This window comes from Azolla caroliniana, unplaced genomic scaffold (genome assembly GCF_043228905.1).
Source record: "Azolla caroliniana isolate FFs.n. ecotype wild unplaced genomic scaffold, voAzoCaro1.0.p SCAF_20, whole genome shotgun sequence".
In the NCBI taxonomy this organism is placed as follows: domain Eukaryota; kingdom Viridiplantae; phylum Streptophyta; class Polypodiopsida; order Salviniales; family Salviniaceae; genus Azolla; species Azolla caroliniana.
This window is the reverse complement of record NW_028230455.1, coordinates 344738-369916: the sequence shown is the minus strand read 5'-3', so window position 1 is coordinate 369916 and position 25179 is coordinate 344738. Positions and strand designations below refer to the sequence as shown.

The window sequence follows — 25179 nt, the reverse complement described above, 5'->3', positions numbered from 1 at the left end:
GAGTGCAAGCTTGTAAGCATTTCCTGTTAAAAAGCTAATGCTAGATTGATTATGTACACAAGATTCTAATAAGCATCTCCTTTCTTGATAGCCAAACATCCCAAGTTGACAATAGTTTAAAAAAACCTCTCAACTTCACATAGCCACAACATCTCAAAGAAGCTATACCAATAACTGACAATCGGCAACCACAAAACCGCGGTTTAACGGCTTAACGGTTTCAACAGTAAAAAACCGCAGTTTAAACGGTTTAACAATTTTTAATTTTTTTTTAAAACTTTTAAAACTTTTAAAAATGGTTTTTAAACAATTCTTTCATTTTTACATCTTATTCTCACATTTTAGGAACATCTTCAAAAATTTTAAAATTCTAAATAATGAAATATTATAAATTTAAAAAAATAAAAAATTTGACCTATGTTGAAAACCAAAACTGAACCACGAAACCGCGGTTTTTATGGTTTAATGGTTTAACAGTTTCAAAAATGTTTATCAGTTCGGTTTAGGTTTCAAAAATTTTAAATAGTTCGGTTCCAAACCGGTTCAGTTTGGACCCTCTCAAACCGAACCGAACCGTTGCCGATTGTTACCAATAACTATGGCAGCAACTTCTTCATATGTTTTCTTTACATTAAACCTATGTCTTCACACTTTCCATTTTCTTCATGTTGTGTTAACATCTAATTCTTTAGGACTCAGACATTTGTTTCAGTCTTTTCCTCCTACCTTGAATGCAACTTCTCAAGAGGAAGTCATCTATAAACTGAAACTCCATCACCAAATCAGGCAATCCACAACTTCATGTACCTCAAATTGTCTATGGGATCTATTCGCTTTACAGAAGTAATTTTCTTGGTGTAACCGGTCCGCATTTTAAAACTCACCATTCAATGAAGCTGTTTTGTCAGGTCTTATGATCATATATGCACTCTGAACCAGAGTTATTCTACTCTTTATTTACAGCCTTTCAGCAAGGAATGACAATGCTTTCTCTAGCATAATGATGAATGTAAGGAATCAGCTCAATGGATGCAATGTAATGCTGATACTCTCAAACATGTCTACATACTCTTTCATGAACTGGTTCGGAAGAAAAAGATAAAATATCTAGCAATAACTGAGGCAGAAGATATAAGATATATTCTCAGGGAAACATGGCAGGAATCATGGACACAGTTTTAGGAGGGTCAACCACCAACACAATTCAGCGATCCAAAGGATTGTTATCAATACAGTCATAAACTAAATTACAAGACCTTCACAATCAGCCATAAGCTAAACTATATGATATCCACAATTAGGAAGATAAGCCATCCACCAGAAAGACAACCATTCCACTGCAAATTATTAACAGGAGAGAAGGTAAAAACATCTTACTTCTGTCAGTGTGAATCAAGGATGTCCATTATCACCCACACTATTTGGACTTCACATAGACGAGCTCTTGTAATATATATCAGAGGAGGAGAGGTGGGACCTAGTCTGGCAGGACATGGACCATATTATCAATGGATGCTCATTTATAATCCAAACAAGACTTACGAACTTTATCTGTTCTCCGCCAGATAGCAAGTTGTTCAATCAGCTCTGTTTTTCATCCAATCCAATAGCAAAGTAATGCAAAGACAGCAAAATCCAACTCGCAAGTACAACAAAATGAAGCAAAAAATAATGACGACTTAACTGCCAACATATGCATATATATATATATATATATATATATTGTTGGCATGATATTAGAGCTTTTGATAAAGACCATTGCTGACAATTTACATTTTCCTGGGAAAGAAGAAATAACCAGATTTTGGAGATATGCAGTTACAGCAAATATTCGGAGCACCAAAACATAGAAATGTGAAGAATAACAAGTAATGGTGGATGAATTTTGATAAAGCATATATCCCCATGAATATGAGTTTGTATCATGTAACCGATGGTGCTAAAATGTAACTCTTGAGAAAAGAGACAACATTAACAAGACATTTCCATATTTAGTGCTGTTAAAAGAGCAACCAGATATGGTGAGCTAAGGAATCATATCCAATCAGCTTAGCTTCACAATCAACAAAAATAACTTCAATACACAAGCCAGACAAGGTAAATTTGTATATGCATACTTCCCACTTGGTATAGGAAGTAAAAAATGGACTTTCCATGTAATGTTACATGCATATTTGCCACTTAATCCAAACATCTTGAAGAACCATCATACTCGATTGAACACCAATCATTTACATGCAATGCATATTAGAATGTAGATACATATGAGTGTCTTTCCACTTCCAATACAAACATGCCTTTCTACTTCTTCTCTGAAGAAGAATTGCATAGAGTATTACCTGTAATGTTACATGCATATTTGCCACTTAATCTAAACATCTTGAAGAACCATCATACTCGATTGAACACCAATCATTTACATGCAATGCATATTAGAATGTAGATACATATGAGTGTCTTTCACTTCCAATACAAACATGCCTTTCTACTTCTTCTCTGAAGAAGAATTGCATAGAGTATTTCCTGTTTTGTATATCCTTGTAATGATGGTCATGTGCTCAATAACCTCAAGAGTGTAGGTTCAAGCTACGATGCATGAATGGTCTCCACCAATTAGTCTTATCAATGGCTCAAATACATATACTTCTTGCACGATTAAGAAGCTAGAAAGGAGTATCTGGTCTCTCCATTCATTACCTTCCATGGAAAAGGGAGTTCCTCATTTTCATCTGCTCTCTCCACTTTGCAATTAATCCAAGGCCTTCATAGCTAATGCTTTTGTGGTCGTTTCAACAGCTAGCTAATCTTTTTGTTGCTGTTTGGGTTTCGTGGTGATGAGGAATTCCTCATTGTGTGCGTCACAGGTGTGAGGATTTCAATTTAAAAATTAGACAAATAATTGTCAAGCCAAAAATTGCATCTAATGTCATGAAGCAACAACATCTACAATCAATGGTGTCCTCCCAATTCAGTAAAGAAACCCAGGGAAAAAATCAAACTTTTGAGCTTGCGAATTGGAAGCATTTGTAGAATCTAGCAGAAAACAAAAAATTCCTAAAAATTTATGGTCTTGTCTCCTAATTTCCTATTATCAATCACGAATAGGAAGAAAACTCGGCCAATTAGATTAATAAACAAAAAATTGTGTGCAATAAATTTGAAATCAATTGCATTTGATGTGTCCTAGATGTACAACATCTACATTTAAGCAAATTCTTTGCATCTAGTAGTCACAAATCTACAACACCTAGAATACAGTAAAAAATTGAGCTTCAAAGTTGGAAATAGTAAATGCATCTAATGCGCCATGGCTGTCAACACCTTTAATTAACATGAAATTAGATGCATATGAATGTAAGCTCTCTATCTGGATCCTTTACATATTTAACAAGGACTTTGAACCAAAATTAAAGACAATGATACATTTACAATTAACATGAAGAAAAAGTGCGGCCAACTAGAACTTTGAACAGAACTAAAGACAACAAATACAACATGAATTGTTAAGAATCACGAAATTTTGAACAATGTGGATGATGATGATGATGACAACGTTGATGATAAGAACATCAGGAACTGTGGAAAAAGTAAGGAACGAAAAATACTTTGAAAATAATAAGAGCCGACGATGATGCAACAACAATGATGAATATTAAGAGGATCAAGAACTGTGGAAAAGGAAAGGAAAGACAAAGATTTCGACCAAAATGAATGAAAAACAGGAACGATTCATACAATAACAATGATGAGCCTTTTGAGAAAGGGAAGGAAAGCAAATTACTTATATATACATACAGAGATGTTGATGATACAGCACAGTACAGTATAATGGAGTCCTACCTCCAATGTGAGGGATCATGAATCACGAAACTATGGGAACAGCAGCAAGAACTGTCAAAATGACGGAAAACAAGGTATGTACATGCACAGATGAAGATGATGGTAAATTACAGTAAGAAAACTAATCTCAGCGGAAAGAGCATACACTTTGTATTCATACACTGGTGAAGATGAAGATGATGGTACAGTAGAGTATAGCTGAGACCTGCATCAGAGGGAAGAAAACACTGCATAACGATGAGAAGTAAGAAAAAATGAAAGTGAAGGTAGAGCAGGTTGGAGAGAGCTGAGTTACCTCAGAGATGAGGTATCTCCGATCGACAGATAGGGCAATCCGTATGCGATTGGAGCCATCGATGGATGCAAGAAGGATGGTAGGCATGGTCGCAAGAAGGCAGGACAACGAGGAGAACATCCGTTTCGAAGGCACAGAGGCAGATCGGGCAGTCGGAGTTCTTGATGAGAGGGTCGAGCTGGTCTTCACTCTTCTCAGGGCCAGGGCCAGGGCCGGGGCCGGGGCCGGGGCCGGGGTCGGGTGGGAAGGCGGTGGACGAAACGGGGCGGAAACGGCGGAACGGCAGTGGAGGGATGACGGCCCGAGGGGGAGGGGGAGCGGAAGAGGAGGAAACGGCGGCGGAGGCGGAGGCGGGAGAAACGGCGGAGGAAACGGCAGCAGGTACTGCTGTTGCTGCTGCAGCTCGGTGGTGATGGTGATGGTGGAGGAGGAGGAGGTCACGGCGATGGCGATGGCGATGGAAGGAGCGATGGCGTTTCCAGCAGCACCAGCAGAGGGAGGCGAGGGCGAAGGTGAGGAGGAGGGCGAGCACGTGACGGAGGGCATGGTGCCGGAGCTCCAACCCTAGCAGCACCACCATCTCTCTCTTCTCTCTCTCTCTCTCTCTCTCTCTCTCTCTGTGTCTGTCTCTCTCTTCTCTCTCTGTGTCTGTCTGTGTGTTGTGTCTGTTTCTTTCCACAACTCTTTTCTGTCTGTTTCTTTCTGGCTACACAGACAGAAGCGCGCATCTCCGCCACAGAAAGCGGCGGCGGCGGCAGCGTGAGCGGGCGGCAGCCCGGCCAAAGAGAGAGCCACACGAGAGCGGGGCTAGCCGGCCAAAGAGAGAGAGACACACATGAGCGCTCAAGAGGCCGCATGAGCGACTACCCACCCGCCCGTATGAGGGTAGCTAGGCCAAGTGTGAACTTGCCTGGGGCCCTTGGGTATCGCTATAAATAAGAGGCCTAGCTACCCTCATTTCGACATCTTGTTAACTACGTTGAGACTCTCTGTCTTGTGGTGGGTCAACTCTTGTAGCGAGCGTGCTGCTAGCACCAGGTACGACTCGACGCCACGACGGTGGTATGAGACACCGATCGAGGCTCAAGTTCGTCTCAATCCCTTCGCTCGGGGGTGGTCTGGGTGGATCGGCACCCTTCTTTCTCTCTCTCCTTTCTATCTAGTTCTATCTTTTATCCTTATTTTATGCTTACATTAGTTCATGTCTCTAACACAAATGCCTCATCAATTGCTGCCCAATTTAATCTTGTCCTCCTTCCTAACATATTACCATAATCATCCTTAATCAAGGGGTTCCAACAAATTGGTTGCCTTTTCCACTCGTCCTCCCATATAGGATGTTTTTGCACAAGATTAGGCAACAAACATTTCCAAGCTCTTAACAAAGAGTTAAAAAATTTATCTGAAGTAAAAATAAAAGTCAAAGGCATATCCTCATGCACAAACCACCACCTCACATTTCGCTTCCAATGTCCACCTCTACATGGAACCAATTCCTTCATATGTTCATGAAGTAATAATTTCCATGGCTCATTCCCAGACATCATACTTCTCACAATAATTGCTTGGAAGGCAATTATTGAAGTGAATTTTCTGTTCACTCTAATCAAAGAGTCATTAGACACCCTCCTAATAGTTAAAAATTTGTTACTCAATTTAGTTTAGACTGACTGCAATATTTTCTTACATAAAACGTTAATTTTTGGAGTGTGTTTGTGTCCAATTACTAGGTTAATTGCCTTCCATCTTACATTCCCAAGTTCCACCTAAGATAGAAGTAATTAATCAAGTATAAGTTATAACATACTATTGTTCCTTCAAAATTATGCGACAAAATTCATCTTATAAACTTTGTTGGTTTGTATCCCATTACAATACCAGAAAATGTTAGTACTAGACTAACTATTATGAAACCTAGAATTCTCATCATCTAATTTGGTTTTGTCGTAAGAGTTATAGTAGCCATTATTACGCTCCAGTAATATTAGTTTAACAAAGCATTGGTTTCTTTTCTAATCTTTGAATTGCGTTTGTAGTCTAACGGTTAGGATATGAGTTCGACTCTCGGCAGGCATAATTATCAAAGTGCAACTTCTCTTTACTCTCATAAAAAAGGCCACTAGCCACCCTCTTAATAGTTAAAAAATGTTACTCGATTTAGTTTAAATTGAACACAATAGTCTTTTACAGAAAATGTTGTCTAATTAAATTAGTTCCAAAGATGGCAACACCCAAGTCAATTCACTAATGGTGGCCCATTCCTTTGAGGGCAATGGTATCAATTGGCAAACATATTACAAATGTATTTGTCGATGTTGATACACCCAACCCAACAGGGTTTCATTGCATGTATATGTATATATTTCATAATGTCTTAAATGTTCTTATGGCCATGGATTATGCACGACATACTCATCAAGAATTGATTGTGATGGAGTTTGATTTGGAGAAAACTTATGATGATGTCAATTCATTTTCTGTTTTCTAGGTTAATGCATACAAAGAGCTTTGGACCACATATGTATGTCCCACCTCATATTTTTATTCAAGGAAAGATGGGGTGTCTCGAGCAATGATTAACGGTAGAGTTACATCAAATATATTGTCGTCCACAAGATCAGTTCGTCCAAAGGATGGCCCCCTAACCCATCATTGTTTGATAAGGTTGGTTTGAGAGACGTTTTTCGCACTCCCTTCTCATACCATAAGTGACATAAAGCCTACATACCAATTCTTCCTTTGCCAAAGATATGGGGAAGGAATATTAGGATCCGTTTTTTACGTCATATAACCTCTACCCATATGTGATACTAGGGATCTTTTTCAACTTCACTGGGATAATAAGATAACATACAGTCTGTTGGGAGACAGGTCCCTCCGGATGGGAAGGGAGAAGAACAGTGTCGATAGGCCTCAACCGAAACCGGATGAGGAATACTCGGCTACGGAGAGTCGGATAGTGCAGACCCGGTGAGAACTGGATGAGGAGTACCCGGCTACGGAGAGCTGGATGGTGCAGACCCGGTGAGAACCGGATGAGGAGTACCCGACTACAGAGAGCCGGATGGTACAGACCCGATGAGAAGTGCTCACCGGATGAAGAGACATATTCGTAAATATGTTTCTGAGAGTCCATCATGGCTATATTTGTAAATAGCCGAAAAGTCATATTAGTATAAATATGACTTAGGGCAAGCTTTTAGTAGTTGTTGTCATTTTCTCTGTTGGTGTAAGAAGAGAGTGTGTGTAACAGTGTACAAAGAGTGAGAGAGAGAGGAAGAGGTCGTTGCCTCTGTTGTAACCGCTGCCTGTGGCGAAGATCGTGAGCATGAGGTTGTTGCCTCCGTGAACTCATTGTTGTACATTCTAACATAATGATAGTTTGCAGCCTGTGGGCTGCCGTGGTTTTTCCCTTAGTTTGGGTTTTCCTCGTAAACATCTTGTGTACTCTTCTCTTCATTGTGTCGTGCATTTATTTTCCGTTTTCTGTGTATGATTCTAAGCTCGGTTGTGGCTGAGCGTTGCGCATAAGGAACGAGTAGTTCCCGATAAGTGGTATCAGAGCAAAATGACACAGAAAATGGACGATTCTTTGGGAGGCATGTTCAAGCTCACCGGCTCCAACTATTCGGTGTGGAAGTCGAAGATGAGGGACATGCTCGTGGTTAAAGACCTCTGGCTGCCGGTTCAGTTCGGGGACAAGAGACCGGACAAAATCGACGCCGCGATATGGGAGGTGATGCACATGAAGACAACGACGTACATACGGTGCTTCATCGACATGAGCCTATACAACAATTTCAATGAAGAGAGCAAGGCTCATGAGCTCTGAGAGAAGATCGACATTATGTTTCAAAACAAAAATGCTGTTAATCAGGTTTCGGTATTCCGGAAGCTAGTAAGACTCCGGTACCAAGATGGCTCCAGCATGGCGGAGCACATGAATGCCTTCCAGGGACTGATACACCAGACAACTTCATTGGAAGTACCTCTCGCCGACGAGGTACTAGCACTACTCTTGCTCGGTTCCCTCCCAGATAGCTGGGAGACGTTGGTTGTCACCTTGGGCAACGCCGGGCCGGAAGGGAAACGGTTATCCCTAGCAAGAGTAAAGTCGAGCTTGCTAGATGAGGAGGCACGTCGGAAAGATAAAGATACGAGCTCCGACTCCAAAGCGCTCCTTACCGAATCGGAACGCGGAAGACATAGAAACCGTAGTCCCCAGAACCGGGAGAAGTCGGGGACACGGTCAAAGTCAAGGGGGAGGCCCACTTGCTTCTATTGCGGCAAGCCGGGACACTTCCAAAAGAACTGTCGGCATTTCCGAAAAGATAAGGAGACCGACGGTACCGATTCGAAGTGGACCCCGGACCGGAACGGTAAAGACCGGAGGGGGCCGGACTGGAAGGGAACGACGGCAATCGCGGCAAATGAAGAAGAGTTGATGCTCATCACCGAGGAGAGTGAGATAAACCTTGCCGATGACGAGATGACCTGGGTGGTAGACTTCGGAGCGTCGTTCCACCTTACCCCGGACCGGAAATGCTTCTCATCCTACTCAGCCGGTGATCATGGCTGTGTACGGATGGGGAATGAAGGTACATGCCGAATTGTCGGCATAGGAGACGTGTGGTTGTCAACACCAACCGGATGCAAGTTGTTGCTGAAGGATGTTCGACACGTTTCGGAGGTTCAACTGAACTTGATATCAGTCGGTCGGCTAGATGATGAAGGCTACACGGGTAGCATCCGGAACGGTGTCATGAAGTTCAGTAAAGGGAGCCTGATTGTGGCTCGGGCCCGGAAGGTAAACACGTTGTACCTCATGAATGCCCGGTTATGTCCGGAGGAAGTGAACGTGACATCCGACATTGCCGGTGAGCTGTGGCACAAAAGGTTGTGTCACATGAGCGAGAAGGGGATGAAGAGGCTTACAGACGACAACCTCATTCCAGTGAAGAACGTGCACTTGGAGAAGTGCACTGATTGTCTAGCCAGTAAGCAAAACCGGACCTCCTTCCGATCAAGGCCACCGATGAGACGTAATGTGCCACTGGAGTTGGTGCATACGGATGTATGTCAAGTGGACACGAAGTCACATGCAGGATCGCAATACTTCGTGACGTTCATAGATGACCACAACCGGAAGTTGTGGGCCACACCGTTGAAGACGAAGGATCAGGTGCTATCCGTCTTCAAAGAGCTCCACGCGAGAGTGGAAAGAGAAACCGGCCGGAAGCTGAAGGCGGTTCGAGGAGATAACGGAGGAGAATACCGGGGGCAGTTCGAGGAGTACTGCCGCTCGAAGGGAATCCGGCTCGAATTTACCGTGCCGAAGACGCCGGAACTAAACGGACTGGCCGAGAGGATGAACCGGACCATAATGGAGAGGGTCCGGAGTATGCTAGCGCATGCAAAACTACCCAAGAAGTTTTGGGCTGAGGCATTGTCGACGGCGACATATGTGATAAATAGATCACCCTCAGTACCCTTGGACAAAGACACGCCACAGAGAGTATGGACCGGTAAGGAAGTATCCTACCGACATCTGAAGGTGTTCGGGTGTCTCGCGTACGTGCATGTTGCTAAGGACCGGAGAGGAAAGTTAGATCCAAAGACCCGGCCATGCATATTCCTCGGTTACGGTGACGATGAGTTTGGCTACCGAGTGTGGGACCTGGTCGACAAGAAGGTATTCCGAAGCCGAGATATTATCTTCATGGAGGACAAGACGCTGGCCGACTGGGAGTCGGAGAAGAAGATAATGAACTCCGAGTCGACCGGTAAGGATAGACTCTACAATGAACAGACCGAACCGGCAAGAGACCGGTTAGCACTCGAGGAGCCAGCCGGTTACGGTGAGGATATCGAACCGGCAGAAGAAGAAGTAGAGGAAGCTGAAACCAGAACCGGCCAAGACCCCGAATTAGATTCGGATGAAGAGCAAATAGAGGAGCCGGTTACCGAAGCCCAGAGACGGAGATATCCTCTAAGAGAGAGAAGGCCCCCCTAGAGATTTCTGGATGCAGAGCATGTGCTGCTAACCGATGAGGGGAGCTAGAAAGCTTCGAAGAAGCGAAGGATGACATCCACAACCGCAAATGGTTAAGTGTCATGCAGGATGAGATGGATTCCGTGCATGAGAACCATACGTACGAATTGGTGGAGTTGCCGAAAGGAAAGCGGGCACTCCGAAACAAGTGGGTGTACAAGTTGAAACCGGGAGATCCCGACAACCCCCCGAGATACAAAGCCAGGATCGTGGTGAAGGGGTTCCAGCAGAAGAAGGGCGTGGACTTCGACGAGATATTTGCCCCGGTAGTAAAGATGACCTCCATCCGGACGGTGTTGAGTATAGCGGCAAGCATGGACCTCGAGGTAGAGCAGCTAGACGTGAAGACGACATTCCTTCACGACGACCTCGAAGAGGAGATCTACATGCAGCAACCGGAAGGATTCGTGGAGAAAGGGAAGGAGCACCTGGTTTGCCGGTTGAAGAAGAGCCTCTACGGGTTGAAGCAGGCCCCTTGGCAATGGTACCGAAAGTTCGACTCCTTCATGACCAATCAAGGGTACCACAAGACGCAGGCCGATCACTGCGTGTTTGTGAAGAAGTATAAAGGAGGCGACTTCCTGATACTCCTTCTGTACATGGATGACATGTTGATCGTCGGACGAGACCAAGTCAAAATACGGATGCTGAAGAAGGCTCTCAACCGGACCTTCTCAATGAAAAGACTTGGGTCCGGCAAGACAAATGTTGGGGATGCATATTATCCGGAACCGGTCAATGAAGCAATTATGGCTGTCACAGGAGAAGTATGTGACAAAGGTGCTTCACCGGTTCAACATGTCAGATGCGAAACCGGTCGGATCGACACTTCCGGCAAACTACAGGTTATTCGGTAAGCAAAGCCCGAAGACGAAAGCAGAGAAGGCGGATATGATGAAGATTCCATATGCCTCTGCCGTCGGGAGCTTGATGTACACAATGGTGTGTACCCGACCGGATATAGGATACGCAGTCGGAGTGGTGAGCTGGTTTATGAGCAATCTCGGGAAGGAGCACTGGAATGCGGTCAAATGGATACTCCATTATTTGAAGGGTACTTCAAATATGTGTCTCCGATTCGGCTCCGGAAAACCTCAACTTGACGGTTTCACCGATTCGGACATGTCGGCTGACGTGGATACCAGCCGGTCTACATCCGGGTATGTAATGACATATGTAGGGGGAGTTGTTTCGTGGCAGTCGAGGCTGCAGAAGACGGTTGCATTGTCAACCACGGAGGCGGAGTACATGGCGGCTGTGGAAGCCGGCAAGGAAATATTATGGATGAAGGACTTCATCGGAGAGCTCGATATCCGGCAAGATGAATACCGGCTCTATTGCGATAGTCAAAGTGCCATCCATCTTGCTAAGAATGCGGCCTACCATTCCCGGACGAAGCATATCCAGCAAAGATATCACTGAATCCGGGAAAGAATAGATGACCAGGAGTTCGCACTGACGAAGATCCACACGGCCGAGAACGGGTCAGATATGCTGACCAAAGTGCTGATACCCGACAAGTTGGATGCATGCCTAAAGAGGATCAGACTGGTAAGACACCCCATGCCGTAGTGAAGGGGGAGTTTGTTGGGAGACAGGTTCCTCCGGATGGGAAGGGAGAAGAACAGTGCCGATAGGCCTCGGCCGAAACCGGATGACGAGTACTCGGCTACGGAGAGCCAGATGGTGCATACCCGGTGAGAACCGGATGAGGAGTACTCGGCTATGGAGAGCCGGATGGTGCAGACCCAGTGAGAACCGGATGAGGAGTACCCGGCTACGGAGAGCCGGATGGTGCAGACTCGGTGAGAACCGGATGAAGAGTACCCAGCTACGGAGAACCGGATGGTACAAACCCGGTGAGAAGTGCTCACCGGATGAAGAGACATATTCGTAAATATGTTTCTGAGAGTCCATCATGGCTATATTTCTAAATAGCCGAAAAGTCATATTAGTATAAATATGACTTAGGGCAAACTTTTAGTAGTTGTTGTCATTTTCTTGTTGGTGTAAGAAGAGAGTGTGTGTAACAGTGTACAGAGAGTGAGAGAGAGAGGAAGAGGTCGTTGCCTCTGTTGTAACCGCCGCCTGTGGCGAAGATCGTGAGCACGAGGTCGTTGCCTCCGTGAACTCACTGTTGTACATTCTAACATAGTGATAGTTTGCAGCCTGTGGGCTGCCGTGGTTTTTCCCTTAGTTTGGGTTTTCCACGTAAACATCTTGTGTACTCTTCTCTTCATTGTGTCGTGCATTTATTTTCCGTTTTCTGTGTATGATTCTAAGCTCGATTGTGGCCGAGCGTTGCGCATAAGGAACGAGTAGTTCCCGACACAGTCTTCCGTTCCCTTCGTTGGTGATGTGACCAGGGTGTGCAACGAATGAATGGTGCGAGATTGTGGGGTTTTCTCTGCCACCTTCCATGGTGTGATTGGGAGTGCAGCACGAGCATCTGGGCATATGATTCGATCATGGGTTCTACAAAAGCCCTCACATTAATTGGAAGAAGTGTCTTGCCTCATCTCTCGTGTGGTAAGTAATCGATGCATTAGAGACAAAAGGCGGAGACACACCGAGAGAGTCTCGTCATTAGGGTTTAGGGTTTAGGATATGAGTCAAACATGGGAAAAGGGCATTCGAGTGAAATTAAGTAAAAGTACCCAAAATATGATGGGCAAATTCTCTCTCTCTCTCTCTCTCTCTCTCTTTGGTAAACACACACAATTATATTAAATGTATGTAAAATCCACTTAGTTACAACACTTCTTAGTCTCCTCTACCTATCATATGCCTATGTAGGGAGAGGGACATTATGTAATGCTACTAAAAAACCTAAATATGCATTTGAGGAAATGATCCCCACATGCTCTAACATCCAAAAATTCCACATGAGAATACCTTTAAGCTTCTTTATATAGACTTTCACCCCATGTCTATTATCAAACATGAAAGCAGTATGCATATTTCAATTGTGTTGTAGACCCCAATAACGTAAAAATGGAACAATATCTCCATCTCATCATTTGATCCATTTTGAACATATTGAGAAAAAACCCATTGTTGAGGTCTCAAACAACAACGGTTTAAAACTTGCCAAATGTCCGATAAGTACTTCGAAATGGTACACACTATAGGACATTTAATGAACCTATGTGTACTATCCTCCACTAGAACGGTGCAAAAGAAACAAGTGTCAGACCCTAGTCCTCGTCTCTTTAAGGTCGAACCTAATGGGAGCCCACCAATCATGACTCTCCATATGAATACCTTTGCACAAAATGGTAGATGGGAATGCCAACCACGTTGTAATATTTTCCACCACCTTGCATCTGACTTATATACATTCCACAACTTCGTTGCTTTAAACACCGGGACATTTGAAATAGGTAATATGTCGCATTCTCTTTTTCACATCTTGAGGAGATGTTAGAATATGCCTTATTTTAGCAGAATTTCAAAAAGGTACCACACATGCATACATGGTTCCTTAAAACATAGCAAAAATTTCAACTAAATAATTTTATGTCAAGAAAATCAATAGCCTTATATTTCATATGTCATGTTTTTGGTGAAATTCTAAATTAATGGAATGGAATTATATGCAACTTTAATCATTTGAACCGTAATTGTGGCGAAGATAAAAATAGTTGCCCATGCCAAGAATGACATAGATGCTAATTTTATAATATAATCACATATAATACGTCAAACTTTAAAACTTAATAGTGTTATAACTCTAGAAGGTAGAAGTCAAAGATAAACATTTAATACCCTTAAAATTATAGACTTAGTCAAATTATACATAAATCAAATACTAAAAATTATCCGCACACAACGTTTCTAAATGACCCATCCTTGCACTATTAATGGCCAAAATCATCTATAAAAACCCTTGCAGACTTTCCAAAGAAAGGTTGAAGAACATGTAAAACATTAATACCATTCAAATTATACACTTTGCCATATAAATCAATAAGACTTTAGGAAATGCATAAGGCTAAATAAACTCAAACTTTAAGTTTTAATTGTGTTCAAATGAAAACAATAGTCACAAGTCAATGTCTAACATTTAATATCGTTCAAATAATACACCTAACCATAGAAATCAATCTATAAGCAAGTCAGGCAATGTGGGCTCTTCTGGATGAATGGACTCTTCTAAATTGTCCTCTGTAGCATTGATTGTTTGTTCCGCTGAACCATGCATATGTTCAAATTCTATTACATCTTCTAGGTCCACAAGGTCCCCTGCGTCTTCATCTATAGGTTTCATTGGCTCTCTCGAAGTCATCTGAAACCTCTTTGTTTCATTGATGTGCTTCGCTCCGACTTCTTGATCTTGATCCGGACAATCCCAGATTCCTTAGATCCTCATTTTGATGTAGTTAACTTGTTCAGGGTCCTTCTCCAACGCGACACAGTTTCTGAACATTTTTAATGCACAAGCTGTAGTAGTACTTGATCGTAAAATAGAAGTGTAGAAGTCAAAATAATAATGAAAGTCTATAACTTAATCAAATTAACGAGACTAAACTTATATTACATATACCTATGCCAGAGAACAAATCCAGAACCCAATCATCTAGGTTTGAGAAGAGCTCGATTAGGCGGTTGATCAATCTTTGAGGTTTTTGATAAGGGTTCACAAGGCTCTTTTCACCTGATACATGTCGAAGCTTCTTTGTCACAGCTGGGCACATTATATAATTTACAATGTTTCTTTCGTTAACGTGTGCCCGAGCCTTCTTCTTCGTTATTACATCATAATAACCCACACTAAGATGCTCAACTGCATTGACCATACGATCGCCCGGACTACGTGTAATATTTGTTTTAATCCTATTGAACCCAAAACAAATGAGTTAAAATTTGAATGGAACATATATAAACCACATATCTAAGAGAATATTATCAAAAAACAACTTATAACTCACCAATGCATATGCTTTGTTGCATGACATCGTGACTTTAAAGTAGTTGTGACTGACAATGATTGACCCATGCTATGAAATATGACTATCCTCCACAATGGTGCTAAGGTCAACTTTGCGAAGTCCTTTACCATCTTCTCAATCTGGGGGTACTTGAAAGGCACATCATCGAACATGGAACCCGTGATCCGGAATCCGTACGGTATATCAGCAATAAGTAATGTATAGTGCCTTTTTGGTAATATGTCGAGCATATTCACCACATCCCCCTGGAATACACTATAATGTAATTGTTTGAAAGGGTCAGCTCTATGCAAAAAACTTTTTACCGTTGTGAAGTCCTCCGGCACTTCCAACTCCTTTCCCTTTGTCATTCTTTTTTCGTATTTAGCACGTTCCAAGTGCGTAATGAACGAACTTGGAATACCGTCATTACTATCACCAACTTTCTTTGATCAAGGTGGTTTCCGCAAAATTCATTTCCTGTAAGGAATATATCTGATAAATGATAATTGAATCTTTTCAATTTGAAAATACACATACCCATTCTCTAAATACAATGAAGAACTCTTCTAATGCCTTATATGATGATGTTATTGGGCAAGCTTGTTCGACTTCTTCCCAGGTTGGTAGGCACAATTTTTTTATCATCAATTCTTGTATCTTCATGTATACTTTATGACTAAAAATAAAATATGAAATGTGAAATCAGTTATCAAAGGAAATGCACAAGAATAAAGAAAAACATTTCAATTTTACATACTTTTGTAACTCAGTCACCATCTCGTCCAAGCTAAACTCCTTGGCTGCAACTCGAGACAACACAGATATTAACAATCTATCGTCTTTAATTCCTTGTAGTGACCTCCAAGGTAGCAACTTCATATCTTCGGCCAACTCCTCAATAAATAAGTCACTTTTACGTGACTTTGTCTTCATCTCCACTTGTGGATCTACCTTGGCCTTCTTTGCCCGTTGACCTTTGACCTCCTTGCACTCCCACATGCCAAATATTCTATCCTGGAGATCCCATACCTCACCTGTTCTAAAGGCAAGCTGAAACCACGAGTCATATTTCCGTAGCCCTTCAGATTTCGTACTCTCGTCAACTGCAATACCCACTTCTAGTAAACATTGACGTCGTAAGCCAAGGTTCAACTTGGGTCCAAATCTTTGCAACGCATCCAAATACTCATGGTGAAAGAATCCGATGCGTTCGATACAAGACATCTTTTATCTATAATCATTATCATTGTTGTGGTCCCAAGCTAACAATTTGGCCTCTTCATGAGTAAGACCTGCATATACTTTACATTCTGCGTACTTAAAAAATGGAGTGAGCGGATATTCCTTGACGAGTTGACGTCGGGCTTCAGCTGAATGAGATCCTCCGATAACATAATAAGTATAATCATCTGAAGAGCTATATTTAAAATCAGCAACTATCGGACATTGTTCAGGGTCTACCATAACCAAAAAAGGTACGACGGTTGCATGTGGATTTATCTTCATTTTGATTTTCAAATTTTGTACATGCACTGCATGTGGCTCTCTAATCTCGGGCGTGCGTCTTCTTCTTGAATTGAAGAAATTGGTCGAGGGGCGGCCTTTGAATTGAAGAAATTGGTAGATGGAAGAGTTGACCTTTTCGCACTAGTTTGGTCCTAGCTATATTTTCTCTAATCTGGTTTTGCTCAGAAGTCAATACACCGAAAGATATTTGCCCTCCTAGAGGGACAATTTCAAGTTGTTTTTCATCGTCTTCTTCTTCCTCGAACTCCAAGACGTCGAGGTCCTCGTCATTAGATATTTGTCGTTTTTGATATTTTTTATGTTCCGGTTTTGTTTTCCGAGACTTTTTAGGTGGAGTTTCTGTTTCTGTGCTCATCATCTCTCCGGTAACATAAGGCCGAAGAGCTACAATAAGATTATTCTTTGTTTGCATATCTTTTCGCAAAGATTTTGGGTGGCATACATCAGGTACTAGGTTTCCTTCATCAACTTGCACTCGCCTTATACCACCTGAGTTCTCAACTTTGAGGAAGATAATGGACGAATCACTGTCTTCATATTCTAAATTATGAACTTTACCATAGGGGAAGGTCTTCCCTAATTCAAGCTTTCCTTTTCCTTCCGACGTGGCAAATATGAGGAGCAATACCCCATCTTCTTCGATGTAAGCGAGACTCCATTCTACGTGTGAATAATTTTTTAGCTTATGCTCCGTGAACTTATCTTCTAGGAGCATAATTTGTTTATTTTTCGTATTCCCTACGGATGATTTCGAGGTTCCATCACCTCCGGACTCGAATAATGATCGTTGAGACTTTTCTTTTAAAAAACTCTCTGAGTCATGTTTTGTCGGAGACCAGAACTTCAACTTGAAAAAGGGCACCTTCGGATGGGGCTCATTGGGGGGAAAAAACAAAATATTTGCGTGAAATAAATGTAAAATATACGTGAATACACCAAAACACAACTAAATTCTCTTTAATACACCGTAGTACACGTAAAATACACATAAAACGCACCTAAATACACGTAAGTACACCTAAATACCCTTAACTACATGTCAAACACACCTAAATACACTAAACACAACCGAATACTCTCCAATACACCTAAGTACACGTAAGTACACCTATACACATACTAAACACAACCAAATACTCTCCAATACACCTAAGTACACGTAAAATAAACATAAAACACACCTAAATACACGTAAGTAGACCTAAACACACCTAAACAATACTAAATACATATAAATACACCTAAGTACATGTAACAGACACGTAAATATGACGAAATACACCTAAATATACATAAAATACATCTAAATAAAGCTAAAATAAAGCTAGCACGTCCTCTGAAATCCGCTGCAGTGCATCGGATTTCAGAGGATTTCCTATCCTCTCCTCCCTAATCCGATGCACTGCATCGGATTAGAGAGGACATCCTCTGAAATCCGTTGCACTGCATCGGATTTCAGAGGTTTTCTGATCATCTCCTCCCTACCCCGATGCATTACATTGGATTAGGGAGGATATGATACGACATCCTCTGAAATCCGATGCACTGCTCCGGGAGGCAATCCTCTGAAATCAGAGGTTTTCTCATCATCTCCTCCCTACCCCGATGCATTACATTGGATTAGGGAGGATATGATACGACATCCTCTGAAATCCAATGCATTGCATCGGATTAGGGAGAAAATCCTCTGAAATCCGATGCAGTGCATCGGATTTCAGAGGTTTCCTGATCATCTCCTCCCTAATCTGATGCAATGCATCGGATTAGGGACGATAACCTCTTATTCTTATGTATGTGTTGTCTTAATTTCCTATCTACCCCGACGCAGTTCATCGAGTTAGGGAGGAAGTACTTTCTAATCCGATGCACTGCATCGGATTAGAGAGGACATCCTCTCAAGAAACCGAAGAAATTATACATACACCAAACTAATTATAATTAAAGTCACTCAATTTTATAGATAATAAAAAAGAATCTTTATGGTATCTTTAGGAATCTTTAAATTTGGGTAATAGAAGACTTACTTGCCAACTGTCTTGCTCGATTTCATGTTAGACTAGTTGTTGAGAATGTGTTGATGAACGCAGAAAACAATGACTTTTTCTAAAGAGTGCTCTGAGCTCTTGAAATGTGTAAGAGATAATGAGCGGTAGATCTCTATTTATATAGTTAACTTAAATTGTTTTTTTGGAAAATAAAATAATTATTTAAAAAAAAAAGATTTTCTCTTAAAAAAATACAATATTACACAATAAATTATTATAAAAAATTTACAAAATTAAATAATAATATGATGTCAATATACCTTATCTTTTATCCCAAGATGTCTTCGTATGGTTTATGTTCGTAGACTAGATCTTAAATTCCTAAACTTCTACTTAAACAAGAGAAAGGTGTTAATTTAAGTTAGGCTTCAAGATGTCTTGTGCTTCGAGTAGATCATCCTTGTTTTCAGTGGACCCTTATGCTTTATCAAGTAACTCATATTTCTCAGTCGATGAGTACAAGGTCCCAAGTGTTTTAAAGGGTCCAGGTGAAAATGTTAGTTGTGATGTTGGTAATAACTCAAACTCACTTTTCTCAATTGACCCTTTCAAGAGGCCAGGACAAAGTGGTATACAAGATAGCAAAAGTTGTGCAAGCATTGACAAGGATGAAACCACATCTGGCGAAGCTTGCGTAACAAAGCCTCTCACATTCAAAAGAGTTCCTCGACAAGTTAGTGTAAAGAGATATACCTTTTTATGTTCTGATCGTCAAATTGTTTGTGATTTGAGCAAGACATGTTGTGGGAATCTATGTCTTAATCAATTTGGAAAGTCAAACTTACGAATAATGCGGGAGAAGTATCTATCACTTAATGGTGAGGAACAAGATACTTTTCTTATTTCACATATGCAGCTTGTAAGAGATCACGCCACTGGGGCTACTTCAACACACGTTGAATATTACCTTGCATTGAGGACTAAGTGTTGTAGAGCTGCTTTCAAAATTGCTCATAGCATTGGGAACATGAGGCTTCAGAGAATACAACTAAGATTGGTAAAGGGATCGTTTATACCTTTTGATATGAATTCCTCTGGTAGTAAGGGTCTTATAGGGCGTCATTCTATTAATTGGATGGAGATATATTTCTCAAAGCAATGTGATATTATGCCTACTACTAGGAGATTGCACTTGTCTGATAATTTCACTCGTCGTGAGGTGTATCAAGAATATAAAGACGACATGTTGTCACAAGGTGCACCTTACATACAGTATCAACATTTCAATCGATTATGGAGGTTACAATTTAACAATGTGGTTATACCGCGTAAAGTTCGAATGGGTGTTTGTTCAATATGTGCAAGTTTAAAGAGTATGGCAAAGGGTGGGAAATCAGATGATGAAATAAAGAATTACAAGAATCTATTGAAAGAACACTGTGAGAGTCAAGCATTGGAACGTTCTAAAGCTATGCACCACCGACGAAAAGCTCTCCAATCACCTGAAAGGTATATGTGTATGATTATTGATGGCATGGATAAGAAGAAGACTTGTTTGCCACACTTTCAAAGGTTGCCAAAGGATATTGGAGATGAATGCCTTGTACAAATGCATTTAGTAGGTTGCTTGTCATATTGTCAGACAATAAGGCCTCAAGTATTCTTAACTTATCCTAATATCCACAACAACCCTAATCTTACAGTTACAATCATGCAAAGAGTGTTGCAGTCTTGGCCAGGTATACTCCCGCCTGTTCTATACGTGCAACTTGACAATACAGCCAGAGAAAACAAAAACTCGACTGTTTTCGGTTACTTAAGCATGCTAGTAGAGAAGGGCTTATTTAAGAAGATTAAGGTTAACTTCTTACTAGTTGTTCATACCCATGATCATATAGATCAAATGTTTAGTAGGTTCTCAAACAAATTAGCACGATGTGATGCTTTCACGCTTCCTACGCTAACAACGTTGATAAGTGAAGCTTATACCCCGAAGCCCGAAGTACATCAGTTGAATGAAGTGTATGATTTTAAACACTTCTGCATGGATGGTGATGGGGCTCAAGGTAGGGTTCTTGCACCTCTGAATAATATAAGTTTTAACCATGTCTTCCTCATAAAACGAAGTGATATGAGCCACAACACGACGATGTTGTATGCAAAATAATACTCATCTAGTTCACAATGGGAGCCACAAGAGGGTTGTAGGTTCTTACTTCATTTTCCAAATACAGAAATCGATGGTGCAGAACAAATGTCGTATGATGACCATAAAAAAATAGTTCATAGCAACTCAATTGATGAGAAAAAGATATATTGGATGTGATGCCTTGAAGAGAAACAAAGAAATATTGAGTGCACCAAGAAGTATGTTGGTGATCAAGATGTTCAATGGTGGGATACCTTCTTTAACCATCAACATTCAATTTTAAACAACTACATTGCCGGAGTATGGCCAATCCAAAATGCTTTCACATGGAACATTGGTATGCCGTCAATAGTTCACTTGCTAACCATCAATTAATTGGTAATGATGAACTCAATAATCTAGTTCACCCACGACAGAGAGATATTTATGTGGGACCAAGAATATCGTGTACTGTAGAGGCAAGATGGCAAGGCAGTTTGCATGAACTACAAGTTGGGATGTTAGTTGCAACATTAGCTGGGGATGATGAGTTGGGCCATCCATTTTGGATTGCTAAAATTTTGGATATAATGAAGGATGAATCAGGCAATCAAGTTAAGTCCATTGTGGTTCATTGGTATCACACCTCTTCACCAAATCCATTCACTGGAAAGTACTCTTTAGAGATGGTTAAGGATGTTGAAGGCACAAGTAGAAAGAGAAGAAGAAAGAATCTACCATGCACGTCTGTTCTTACATTGGATAATGTTGACATACTAGTGTATGACTTCTCCTTGACCAAAACAAGCCATCTAAGACACACCACAATCAAGATATTAAAAGAGAAGATCCCAAATGCGGCTCCAACCACTACACAAAGACAAACAAGAAGCATGTCTCATAACCATGGTGATGTTGGATTGCAATCGGATGAAGACAATGCATTGGTTGCCAGTGATGATGAGGATGATACCTCACACAAAGCTCTTCTAGTTCATCGGATGGGTCTGAAAATGATGGCATAGACTTGGAAAGCGATAGTTTGACACATGATCTGTAGATATTGAATTGTACATCAAAATGTCAATTAACGAATATGTATAAATATAGGTGGTAGTCATTTTGTACATTCTTTTGTAAGTTTGGCATGTCTATTATTTAGGCATTTTTTTAAAGACCTACAATTTTGGACATGCTTTAAATCAATATATTTTTGGGTCATTTTTTAAAATCCTTTACGCATGCAGCACCCCTTTTTGTCAATCGACCTATTTTGTGTCTTTTTTTTACGGATAGTTCTTAAAATGCAACATATTACCTGTTTCAAATGTCCCGGTGTTTTTAGGAGATAGCCAAGATAATGATGCCATCGCATGATGATACAATATATTTGTAGTGACCTTTAACAAGCGTGTACCATCTTGTAACCACCAATCTACCTAAGGTGCAAAATTGGTTTTCAATGGCAAAGATCCTTGCAACAATGGTATATCATGTAATTTCTCCCAAATAAATCCATAATTTGGGGGAATACATAACCATCTTTTGGCATCTTCAAAATCCGACAACCTTTGAGATTCATTATCAACCACATCTTCCAAATGTACAATCCCCAATCGAAATGAACGATTGAATTGAGATCTCAACTTCTCTTTCCCTTGCCAAAATAACACTTGAGAAGAAACAAGCAATTCGTTTTGTAATGAATTACAATATTCTCGATCACTTGATGGTCCCCATTCAAAAAGAGATAATGCATCTTGCCACGAGCTTACCAAATGTTGTCCACATACAGAATGCCAAATCTTTAGAGGAATGCTTCCATTCAATAGTGACCACCATGATGCTTGAATCTTTGTTTTCCCATGCACCAATCCTTCATGCTCAATAAAATATTGCATCATGATATCCATGGTTGATCTTGTTGACATATATCTCATAATAATGTAAATCTACAAGCCATTAAATGCCTTTCCAAATCCAATATTGTTGCACCACCTAACCTTTTAGGAGTAGCCAAATGGTCCCATGAAATCCATGTAACTCCCATCATTTCTCCCTTCCGCCACAACATGAACCGAATAGGTTGTAACATGCTTTGTAATGCCTTCTTAGTCCAAGGAAGTAAAGGCAAAAAATATAATAACATGGGTATCAAGATACATTGCACCACTTTGAGTCGTACATGAAAGGGCCATAATTGAGACTTCCAATACATAAATTTGTCCCTCAATTTACTACCAATCCAATCAATCAATTGAACATTTGTAACATCAATGCCCAATGGATAACCCAAATGTCGATAAATTGAACCTCGTGTAATCACTGACCCTCACCATTCCAAACATTCCAAATCACTCTCCATACAAGAAATAAGGTGAGACTTCCTCCAATTTATATACAACCCTAAAGCCAAAGAAAAATGATCCCAAACTTGCATACTCCTTTTAAGATTTTCTTTTGAGGCTTGTAAAAACATAAAAGAATCATCTACCAATGCTTGTGCCACCAATTGTCCACTAGAAGGAAGATGCAAACCCGCAATATCACCACTGGTCGCAAGATTTGACAACATTATTAACAAAGGATGTGTAACAATAGCAAATAACAGTGGGTTTAGTGGACATCCTTGCCGCACGGATCTAATAAGAAACACTTTCGGAGTGACTCCGCCATTAAACATCACAAGAGAGGTTGCATTTTGCCCTAGCAAAAAGATAAGTCGACACATACGAGGACCAAACCCCATATTATACATCACACCTGAGAGGAAAGACCAATTAACATGATCATATGCTTTTTCCAAATCTAATTGCACCATAACCATTTCTTGATGTGTATGTCGAGCATAATCGGTCGCCATTTGAACATTCAAAACATTATGCAATATATTTCTACTTGTAATAAAACCATATTGAGATGGATGAATAAGTTGAGGTAAGAACTTATTATTAAGTCTGTTGGATAATATCTTTGCAAACACTTTGTACAACCCTCCCATCAATGAAATAGGCCTACATTAATGAAATGACTCCAGAGATGGTACCTTTGGTATCAATTTGATTAAGCCCACCTTCCAACTCTCAAGCATGAAACCAGAATCCCAACATTGTTGAAACATTTGTGTGAATGGACTCTTAAGCATGCTAGCATACTTCTTAAAAACATTTGTAATACCATCCCAGCTAGGGCTTTTACCATTTGGAAGGTGTAATAATATATTTTCCACCTCATCCTCAGCTTCTTCAAAATCAGCATCCAATTCTTAACAAATATTTGTATTCACGGCACTCCCAATTATATTATAAAACTCTTGTCGTGCTTTCACGACATCCTCATTAATAATCAACTCTGGTCCAATCAAATTCTTAAAATGAGTAATACATAACTCAATAACCTTGACTAGGACTACAACAATGTCATCCCCTATCTTAATTTGTACCACATTTGAACGAGCATATGGTGGTCTTAATCCTTGAAAAAACATATGAGATTGTGATTGATTATCTATGAATCCCTCCTTTAATTGACGTAGTCTTGTATGTTGATAACTTTGACAAGACAAATTCTTCACAATGTCTTGTACTTGAACTTGAACATCCAAAAGCTCTTCATCATGTGGATTATTCATCAATAGTACATTGCACCATGTAAGAATATATGAAAACTTATCAATAAATTTCTTACGTCTTTTAGCATTAGTCATACCATACGATGAATATCATTGATGTTTTGTAGTGTTGTTTCCAATGCATGCCATCCTTTTGAAATAACTTGTTCTGAAAACATGCCAAAAATTTGTTGCATATACGCATCAAATAAAGAATGTAATAATAAAGAACAATTAAACCTCAAAGGAACTCGTTGAAGCAATGTTTTGTACATATCTACCCCATGTTTATTAAACTCAAAATATATGGGAAAATGATCTGATGTCACAACCTCTTGCATAATTGACATATTAAGCATCTCTGGCAAAAAGGACTCATCATGCATAACATACATTCTATCTAACCTACTCCATGTTTCCTTGTATTGCATAGACTGAAATGTAAACCCAACCTCATCTTGATGCAACCATTTCCATACATCCAACTTCAAAACCTCTGATGCCAATTTGTCCCAAACTGCTTGCTCAGGGGAATCCATCAATGAGAATCGTGAAGTAGATTGTGAAGCATCAACACACATATTAAAATCACCCATTAACAAACCAACACGTCCCACTAATAACCGTGGATACATTGAAGACCATAACTCAATGCGTTGATTCACATTATTGGGTGCATAGATTCCTACCAACCATATCAAATCCTCAAAATACTTGACTTCTATCACCAAAAAACGTCCATATGGATCATTATAGACTATATGTGGACAAAATGAATCACGAATAATCATGACAACCCCTAAGTAAT

The 25179-nt window shown here is 40.6% G+C and overlaps 1 protein-coding gene across 4 annotated transcripts; it reads right to left on the bottom strand.

The window, feature by feature from the left end:
• Positions 1-796: 796 nt before the first annotated feature.
• LOC147850676 (uncharacterized) lies at positions 797-4783 on the bottom strand. Of its 4 annotated transcripts, XR_015531629.1 has the most exons (4): positions 4136-4783; positions 3986-4045; positions 3841-3891; positions 797-1639 (listed from the first exon to the last, which is right to left on the bottom strand). XR_015531629.1 is itself a non-coding variant. In XM_087335932.1 (2 exons), exon 1 carries the CDS (start codon positions 4713-4715, stop codon positions 4137-4139), a length of 579 nt encoding a protein of 192 aa, XP_087192058.1. In that variant the 5' UTR covers positions 4716-4783; the 3' UTR covers positions 3761-4045; position 4136. The 4 variants fall into 4 exon arrangements, 1 of the variants encoding a protein (XP_087192058.1); XR_015531630.1 differs by lacking the exon at positions 3841-3891; XR_015531627.1 differs by lacking the exon at positions 797-1639 and having other exon boundaries at positions 3761-3891.
• Between the last annotated feature and the right edge of the window lie 20396 nt (positions 4784-25179).